The following is a 10,028-nucleotide window of genomic DNA, read 5'->3' on the forward strand; positions in this document are numbered from 1 at the left end:
ACAACTAGCTATTTTATGAACATTTGAATAAATAGCATTAAAGTAGTAATAAAAAGGGTCCTACATAGTGTCTGTTTGTGTGGCGACGTTGGCGCTGTTCTGGGGCAGGTTGGCGACGACGGCGGAGTACTGCTGCATCAGCAGCACAGACGCGTCCAACATCGCTTGGATCTCACGCAGCAGCTGGTCAACAAACAATATCTTTGTCACATCTTACATATCTATATTATACTATATATCTATACTTATGTAATAAAGCGTAAACACATACTACTTAGTTAAGTAAGATGTCAGCAATCACAGTATATTTTTTTAACAAATCTCTTTTTATAGAAAGCCCTACAGTTACGATAAGCTTTAATATATTTTCACGCTGTTAGGCTTAGGGAGTAAACTGTAAGCTGACATCATAGAACCAAGGTTGCCGTGGCAACTGTAATTGTTATGCAATGTTAAAAACCTTCGCAGTCATTTTGCATTTGAATTTCGACATTTGCATTTGAGAATTTCACAAATGCAAACAAGAAAATAGAGTCTACATAATTTAATGCGGATGTACCCAACAAGAATAGGTTAGTTAATTGACATGACATTTTGGTTGATTATTCCATTAATAGCCAACTAATTATTTCATGCAGATGAAGGCTGTCGAGAAAAGGTAGTTAATTAATATAACAGATTGGTATAACATGGTTAATTATTCCATTAATAGCCAAAGACTGTAGGATTTATCTTGTTTGACTAACCTGTAGTCGTGCCTCGATGTTCCTGCGCTCGTGTCCCTCCATGCGCTGCAGCTCCGCGGCGCTGAGCGTGGCCAGCGAGGCGGGGCGCGGGGGCGGCGGGGGCAAGCCCCACCCCATCATTGCTGTTATAACAACCTCATTTATTGTTGCCATTTTATAAATGCGAAAGTTTAGATAGACGGATGTTCGTTAGAGTTATGAAATATAAAAAGTTCCAACTGTTACCTCGTCGCAAAAAGTGGGACGAATGAAACTTTTTATTCTCTTCTGTCTCCACGGGGGACTAAGCGGGGTGGCGGTTAGGAATAATCCTGCTGAAAGGATTTCGATGAAATTTGGTATAGATGTAAAGGATAGCCTGGGAGAACACATAGGCTACTCACTTTTGTTTTTTTTTTAATTCCACGCGAAGCAGTCGCGGGCGCTAGCTAGTTCAAGGATACTAAATGTTAGTCACTAGGCTAACTATTCTGACCCAGTTATTGATCCTAACAACGCAGAGAACGAGTAAGTGTGGCCTTGTGTCATAACCAAACATAAAAATCACAGTTAACCACACACAAACCTACCATTCAAAGGTGTATCTTCAGCAAAATCTACATTCGCATCACAGATCTGAACATGTCTATTCATACGATACAGTATACCTTGCATTTCCTTATTGCACTTTTTACAAACAGCCCAAAGTCCACTATTTTTATTCCGACTACAATGAAATTTCTTCCAAATCGGATTTTTATTTCTAGGCATTATGCACGATTAAACTAGCCGGCTTTACTTAATGCACACACCTGGCTTTATAATTAGTCATAATTGACTCATATATTATCATAATGATAATTATCAAGATATATATATATAAGAGATATTAATCTCATTGTAATTGTAAAGATTTATTCAATATTAACTCTGCACGTGGTAAGATAATAGAAGAAATATTATGTTTACACCCGACATCTCCCGCGTGCCTTTCGTAAATACTATCTATACTTAATATTATAAAGAGGAAAGATTTGTATTTTTGTGTGTATTGAAATAACTACTGGACCGATTTCAAAAATTCTTACACCAAAAGCTATGTTATCACTGAGTTACATTGGCTATTAATATTTTTTTTTAATTTCATGCAAGCGTAGCCGCGAGCAACAGCTAGTAAATAATAAAGTACAAAAACTTTTACAATTCAGGAATTCTTATTTTTAAAGTGCAGTAAAAATACAGTGTGACGCAACGTTAACGCAACTGTTTCTTATCGCAGTATATTTTTTTTATTACGAGACTATTTTGTTTTTTTTTTTTAATCTAACACATAGTTTAATGTAAACTTGATATTTTCGACATAACTTTGAATATCGTGAATGTTTTTTTAGATTTATTTCTCAATAGAATGTTATTTTTAAATGTATGTGTTCGCTCACTGTTAACAATCGTTTACGTGTTTGCTTAAAAAATAAATATTTCGTTTCTTTAAGAAAAACATTGAAATACACATGTACTCACGTGGCGGTGGCATATTCGGGAAAGGCGGCGGCACGACGTTCGGTGCGGGGGGAGGAGCAGCCGCATTGCCGCCCGGGACATTGCCGAGCGGCGCATTACCGAGCGGGGCATTGCCAAGTGGGACATTGCCGAGTGGAATATTGCCGAGGGGTACATTGACGAGTGGGACATTCCCAGGTGGGATGCCGTCGGGCGCGTGCGGGGTGTCTGGTGCGGGCGCTCGCAGTACGTTGAGCCGGCAAGTGGGGCAAGTCTGTTGCCGTTGGAACCACAATCGGAGGCACGCTGCGTGGAATATGTGGTTGCAGGGCAGCTTCTTCGCTCCTATTGATATTAATTCTGAGTTAATTTACATAGAAATAATACAAATAACCACACATTCAAATCATTTTGTAGATATACTACTACTTATACTACTACTACTACCATCTTTTGTAAAAAAAATATATTTTATTAAAAAAAATAACAATAGATAGCCTTCCCTCAAGATGGTACTACTAATATACGTATTTATAGATTTATGTATACACATATACTAATATTATTAAGGGGAATGTTCTGTTTTTTTGCATGTGTTTATTTAAAAACTACTGGATCAATTTCAAAATTCTTTCACCATTAAAAAGTTACGTTATCACTGAGTTACACAGGCTATTAATTCCACGTGGACGAAGTCGCGAGCAACAACTAGTCTGATATATAAATAATTTGTATACCGCTGTGCATCTCCTCTCGGCAGATGATGCATTCGTTATCGGCGGCAGCGAGCTCGGCCGCCGTCGCGTCCGGGTACAGGGTGTTCATGTTGCGAATCGCACGACGAGACAGCACCACGTCGTTGTACGCTTTCTTGAAACTCCTACATACAAACACAATATACATTCATCAAAATCGAAAAGATTGCTAGCTATAATATTTAAACACCCTGTATGCATACAGCTAGCTATCTACAAGATTTAAAAACCTTGTATACTATAGGTGTTTTAATGTGTGTAGATATAAGGGGGTGTTTAAATGTTATAACTAGCGTTTTCGATTTTTAAATAAGTATATTCAGGTTACAGCAGTGCCAAATTAAGCCAATGCAAGGCCTGTAGCAAATTCTGTCAAGAGGCCCTTGATTTCCTTTAGGTTCTCTAGTGTATGGTATTAAATTAAACTATGGAGGAACCATGGAGCTAAAAATTGAAAGGAATATAGCCTAAGCTGTTTGCGTTTAAGAAATGCAAGATATTTTACGCTCCTATTTAAATTAACATTTTTTGAGTAATCTGACAGGCGTTAGAGCATGGGGTCCCCAAATTCTGAGGGCCCGAGGCCTTCGCTACTCTTGCTATATGGCTAATCCGGCGCTGGGTTATAGTGAATTTATATCTTACCTCATTGTTTCATACATTGGTCGGAACGCAAAGAGAGGCAATGTATATATCCTGACCATAACAGCAACAAAACCAATATAAAGTAGTACTTTCAGGAAGTTTATAATCAACTCTGTGTACAGTAGTACTGCAGCTTTGCTCTCCCAAGGTGCCTCCCATCGAGAGTCAATAGTGTGCAATGTGTACTGTGGACAGAGAAGTTCTCATTAAAATTGCATGTTTCTTAAAGTTTTATTCATCTAAAACTAGAAATATCTGCAATCTGTTGTTTCCAAGTATACAAAGGCAATAAATATGAGAAAACATAACAAATCTATCTAAACAATTTATAAGGATGTAATCACAGACTTCTATCATTTATTTAAACACCAAAACATTCCAAAACAGATCCATAGACAATAAATAACATTGTCATTCAGTGATATTTGTGAACTTCAGATACAAAGATATAATTTCTACCAATCTAATAAGAGTTACTTCTCTTAAGATCTGATAAGACATGTAACTGTTGTATTGGAAGGTTGCTTACATTAAAAAAAAACTCATACATAGAACAAAAGTCTAAAAAATCACATATCCAAGATACAAACCTTTATGACAATATTGATAATCATAATCAATAAGATGCTGTATTCAAATCCAAACACGAGTTGTACTGACGGTCCTTTAGATGTCGTAAATTGATAGGCGTGATGGATAAAGAAAAAGTCTGCATGTGTTAATAGCGTCAGTAGAGTTAGGATCCGCAAATGGAACAACAAACCAATCACAGGGCTCCTTTCCATCTGAATAGAAAAAATATTTTGTTGTTATGTCAATATTATATTATCTTACATAAAAATAAAGAAATAGAAGAGTAAAAAAGGCTTTAATGCACACTACTTAGATTAAATTACAACTGACAGTTTTAACGGAACAGTTTGATGCTTCAGTAAAAACCGACTGTCTGTAACCAATTAGGCTGGGATAGTCTTTTACCAATCATTCATAATTGAGAGCTATTTAATGTGTGTCAAGCCTTAGAAAAAATAAATCAAGAGAATTCAACAGCCAGCTGTCGCATGGTGCTTGACAGGTGTACATTACTAATTTTGCAAGACTACTTGGCAACATGAATTATGTTATTACCCATTTTCACTTAAACATACTTACATAATCCACTCTATCTTCGGCTAACCAATGGAATGCTTTCAGAAACAGCAACACGGTGAATAAAGCAATAAATTTAGGATTAAAGTCATCCCTGAATACTGTGAAAGCTAGACATGTCTCAGTTATCGCATACCAAGATCTTTCTATTAAATGCTGAAAGTAATTTTCCAAAAATTCTATTAATACATTGGTGATTAATCAAATAGTTTCAATAAGAAGTAAAACACTTATTCATTTATTTTTAAACAATTGTGTGAAAGAATATAAATTCCACAGAAACCTGAATAAACAAATTTGTAAATAAATAAAAGGTAATAGCAGAGAAATACAGTTGTACATCTTATCATTATACATATACATTCTATACAATTTATTGAGTTAAAAATTCAATGGAAAGAAAATAATGTATTTACCTCAAATTCAGCTGGGCGCAGTTGTCCAAAAAATATTCTCCTAAACACTTTACCAAGTAATAGAACAAGGATAAAGGCTTGTAAATACATAACCTGCAAGTACAATACAAATGTTCTTTGAATTTATGAAGAATCATTCATCATATTAGCAACAAAAGTTAGGAATATTGTGAAATGCATTGTAATACTTGGACCATATGCAATAGATGTCAGAGTTCTAATAAAGGTAATGACAACTTACAGCCATGCTAGGATTTGAATTTGTTAGGTAGACTATTGATGGATAAAATTGTTTCTTTTGGTAATAGGCATTGCCGATTACCACAGTCGTGAGTGCAAGGCTGATTACAGTTGCAACTAAAGCCTTCATTTTGATAATAACTTATTACGTCCGATACATTAAAACACTCAAAATTTTCATAGGATCTATCTTAGGTTTTCTAAGCACTCCAAAACAATATAATTGTCAACAAATACATTTTCAAAACATCTTTTAGTTTTAGTCGCTGAATCAAAAAACTAATTTTGACGTGTTCAATGTTCATTAGTGTCATTCATGTAGATAACAAATACGGAATGCCAATCACAACAAATGACAATATGGAAGTGCAGCTGACACTCAAGTGACAAAAAATTGAATCCATGATAAATAAAAAATAAATATAAATCAAGGCATCTGATAAATAGAGCACAACTTTGTAAATAAAAATGTAATAAAAGCCATGACGTTAATACATATAAACAAAGTCCTATTTTATAACCGATACCTAGTGAGCGAAGAGTTTACTATTTTACTTTAAAATACTAGCCCTCTGAGCTTTAATTAATAAAAGCATATTTGTATGAAACTAAATTTTTTTTTAGTTTTGGATGGAAGTTGGATGCAGATGGATGCTTTTATTGTTGCCAACAACTAAAATAAACAAAATAAAGTAGGGGCAACATTGAGATAAAATGTCATTGTTTCGAAGATGGTGTTGGTGTGTACGTGATTCGTTTTGTTCTGTACTTTTATACATTTATGACTATCTTACTTATTAAAGAATAAGATGAAATTCAGCTTACTCGACTTTTGTGATAGCTTGTTTTGTGGATCCACCTAAATATACTTACCAGGTTGTTAATCAAACAATATTGGGTTTGCCGCGCAGTCAAAACAACTAACAATCCATTTAGTTTATTTGGATAAATTCCAATAGATTTCTTAATTTCTGGGTTATTTAAACTGTAACACAACACTCCTAATAGAAGTTTTCTCAATTATCAAAAATATCGAAGTAACTTGACTGACGTGCTCATACTTTTGTTCACTTTAAATGATTAATGTTTTATGTGTAGTAATATACGTAAATATTTAACGTTTTTGTAGTTTGTCCTAATTTTCAGGAAGTGGATGTTAACAGCGTAATTTCTGGGCCAAGATTACCACGCCCAATATGGTAAATAATCTTTACCAATTTGTATTATAAGATATGTTACTAAAATTGTATTGTCTGCTGACTGTTCTTTGTTTTTCCAGCAGGGTGATGATCCCCCTTTCTTGACGGTCGGGACGGATGTCAGCGCCAAATATAAGGGTGCCTTTTGTGAAGCTAAAATCAAGAAAGTTGTGCGTAACATAAAATGCAAGGTATGTATAAATTTAAACCATTGTTATGTATTAAAAGTACCTTATAATTTGTGTAAATGAACTGCTATGTATTCTATGATATTCATGATTTTTAATGACAATCCATCATCAAAAACAGTTATAAAAATAACACCATTGATATTAGTTAAGTGTTAAAGATATATTCCTTTCACATTATAAATATATAGTGTTAATGATAAAATAATGATAAAACTATAGTGTACTTTTTTATAATGTTTGCACAAATTAGGATGTTGAACAATCTTTACAGCATTGTAGACAACTTTTAAGTAATTCAAAATATTGTTTTATTATTATTCTTAATAGGTTCTAATTTGTTATATGTACCTAAGGTCTTAAAGATTTTAAATGTCTCATATTTCATTATTCCATTATTATTTATGATTACAGGTGACATTAAAAGGTGGTGGTGCGGTCACAGTGAATGATGATGTGATCAAAGGTACCCTGCGTGTTGGCAGCACTGTTGAAGTGAAGCAAGATCCCAAAAAGGATGCAACAGAAGCTGTTATAACAAAAATACAAGACTGCAGTCAGTATACTGTGGGTATGTATCAGAAATTCAACACTTTCAGTACCACCAATGCCTTACTGAAAACACTTTCAGAAGAATGTAATTTGTTTGTGTTAGACTTTGTAATATTGATGATTATGAAAAATATGTGTGAAAAGAGACATGATGAAGAGAGTGATGACTCAGATGATGTATGATAGAGTTATGTAGAGGACAAAACCTTTTGTGCCAACCATACTTCAGTAGTGTATAGAGGAAGATGAGGATGATAAAAAAATACAGACAAATCTCCTATTAAAATTATGTAATGTCTTTTCGGACTTTGTACACTTTATTTTACTTTATAACATTGATTTAATAAAATTAATTTGTCTATACATCTCTTCATTTAACTTTGAAATGTCACTTCATAAAAGTTCCCTTGCTTCTGTTGTAATTGATTCAGTAGTCAATATGATTGTATTGGTCTTAAGTTATGTGACCTACCATACACAAACTGTTATATTTTTTTTGCCATACTTTAGTGTTTGATGATGGTGACATAACAACATTACGTCGGTCGGCGCTGTGCCTCAAAAGTGGGAGACATTTTAATGAAAGTGAGACATTAGATCAACTGCCACTCACACATCCAGAGCACTTCTCTACACCTGTGATAGCTGGCAGGCGAGGGAGAAGAGGGAGAGCTCAGTAAGTCATATTATACTATATTTCTTCTGTATTAATTTACCAAGTAATTGTTGAAAATTTTAGTTCTGTAAAGTAATTTTGTCATTGATTCTCCTAATATAAGATTCTTATGTATTACAAGCTGTCGTCCGCAAACTTCGTTAGCGCAAATTTGAATCACCCGTTACGCTATTTCCACAACGCAGAATTTAAAACAAAGTAATAATAATGTGCCTATCCATGTCAGCTACCCTCCAGTGAAAGTATCATCGAAATTGTCCCAACCATTTCGGAGATTACCCGGAACAAACGCGACTTGCAGACAGACAGACGAACATTTTTTTAGTGCTCTTTTCTTTATCAGCAACGCAAATGTAGCATCTTTCCGAAAACTGGTTTTTTTTTTTTTGATATTAGAAACAATCACTCCAATTTCATTATGTGCATAGATATAAATAAGAAAGTAGTATAGAGTAGACACACATAGGAGAGTGTGTTGTCCTTATCAGATCTGATGAGAGTGAGGGAGAGGGCGTGGCGCGGCGCGTGAAGGCGGACAGCGAGCCGCACGTGGGGCGCGTCGTGTTCGTGGACATCACGAGCGGCACGGAGCGCCGCCGCCCGCACCAGCCCGCCTTCCCCGCGCTCGTGGTTGCGCCCACCGCGCAGATCAAAGTTAAAGAGGACTACCAAGTGCGCTCCTTCAAAGATGGACGATAGTAAGTCTTCTTTAATATCTATGGTTCATGTTTGCCATATTATGAAAACAACTTCTGCATAGGTTGGCCATTTTTTTTCAAAATCATATAAATTAACCACCTTTCGCACGCGACGCCCGCTGTGTGGAATTAAAAAAAGTAAGCCGCTACTGTGTTCTACATCTAGGCCAAATTTCATCGAAATTCGTTCAGCAGTATAGGCTACAAAGTTTAACAAACATCCGGCCATTAATCCGTCCCTATATCCATCCATCTAAACTTTCGCATTTATTATATGAGTATTTTCTGGAGCTATTTGTTTATTGCATTATGTTAAATTATGTGCAATTTCCTCTCACATTAAATACTTAGGCCACCAAGTCACAGTCTAGTGAATATTTTGCATCTCTGACCGGAAGTATTCTATAACAAATCTCAAACGCTTGGCTTTGTAAGCACTGGATTATAAACATGAAAATATTAATGGAATTTAGTGCTTTTAACCTTATGATTTATGACACTGGGAATAATAAAATGTTTGAATGTTTGTCCGTGAGTGATTGTAATCCTTTCGGCAGTTACACAGTGCCAAAGAAGGAGACGCGCGAGTTCCGGCGCGGCAGTGCGCCGTCGGAGTGGGGCGGCGTGCAGGCCGCGCTGCAGTACCTGGACCACGGCGTGCTGCCGCCGCACTGGGACCGCGACACGCTCTTCAACGAACCAAGGAACACATCGGATGATGTACGTATTCTATTACATTGACTGCTTGTTATAAATGCGAATGTTTTAATTTTTTAATTAAACGTTTAACAATGCAAAATCAAACTTAAAACTATTTTTATATAATAAACGCTAAATAAACCTCAGTTTTTCACTATTTGTGTAGTTTAAGAACAGATAGATTATAGACAAGAAGCATCTCCCCTAGCTTATTATACTCCCGAAGGGTTGGGGTCTGGATTATCAATTAGTTTTTACTTCAGATTGTAGGCCGGAATAGATTATAAATTTTATTTTATTTAGAAATTGCAGTTTTCTGGTGGTGCATTAATATCTGTTTGTCATAACTCATACACCCGTATTCACAAACAATACTTGGCTGTGCGTACTACTAACACTGTGCAAAGAACAACATTTCTCAGTGCGTTCGTTTTGGCAAGCCTTCTGATTCATAAACGACACTTAAGTAACACTTCGTCGAGGGAACGCACTGCATTAGATACCGCTCCGTGATTGGTCCATTTGTTTTGCTAAATTCACTACATAGCTTGTCAGAAAAAATGTTGACATTAATAACAATATAATA

The 10,028-nt window shown here is 35.5% G+C and overlaps 2 protein-coding genes across 2 annotated transcripts in view; one reads left to right on the plus strand and one right to left on the minus strand.

Moving 5' to 3' along the window:
- Positions 1 to 40: 40 nt before the first annotated feature.
- Positions 41 to 5,758, minus strand: LOC106100956 (E3 ubiquitin-protein ligase synoviolin B). The gene is made up of 9 exons (XM_013280019.1): positions 5,432 to 5,758; positions 5,191 to 5,283; positions 4,778 to 4,930; positions 4,216 to 4,410; positions 3,626 to 3,810; positions 2,963 to 3,105; positions 2,247 to 2,570; positions 747 to 868; positions 41 to 183 (listed from the first exon to the last, which is right to left on the minus strand). Exons 1-9 carry the CDS (start codon positions 5,558 to 5,560, stop codon positions 61 to 63), a joined length of 1,467 nt encoding a protein of 488 aa, XP_013135473.1. The 5' UTR covers positions 5,561 to 5,758; the 3' UTR covers positions 41 to 60.
- A 397-nt stretch (positions 5,759 to 6,155) lies between these two features.
- The window catches only part of LOC106100914 (AT-rich interactive domain-containing protein 4B), a gene marked incomplete at its 3' end in the record, with an annotated part of 15,209 nt that continues 11,336 nt past the window's right edge, over positions 6,156 to 10,028 (plus strand). The window contains exons 1-7 of the mRNA XM_013279979.1: positions 6,156 to 6,306; positions 6,577 to 6,629; positions 6,710 to 6,820; positions 7,232 to 7,388; positions 7,880 to 8,045; positions 8,534 to 8,743; positions 9,301 to 9,463. Of these exons, the coding sequence (XP_013135433.1) occupies positions 6,627 to 6,629; positions 6,710 to 6,820; positions 7,232 to 7,388; positions 7,880 to 8,045; positions 8,534 to 8,743; positions 9,301 to 9,463 (810 nt within the window). The remainder of the gene's footprint in view (positions 6,307 to 6,576; positions 6,630 to 6,709; positions 6,821 to 7,231; positions 7,389 to 7,879; positions 8,046 to 8,533; positions 8,744 to 9,300; positions 9,464 to 10,028) is intronic.

Source organism: Papilio polytes, unplaced genomic scaffold (assembly GCF_000836215.1).
Source record: "Papilio polytes unplaced genomic scaffold, Ppol_1.0 DF824024.1, whole genome shotgun sequence".
Classification (NCBI taxonomy): domain Eukaryota; kingdom Metazoa; phylum Arthropoda; class Insecta; order Lepidoptera; family Papilionidae; genus Papilio; species Papilio polytes.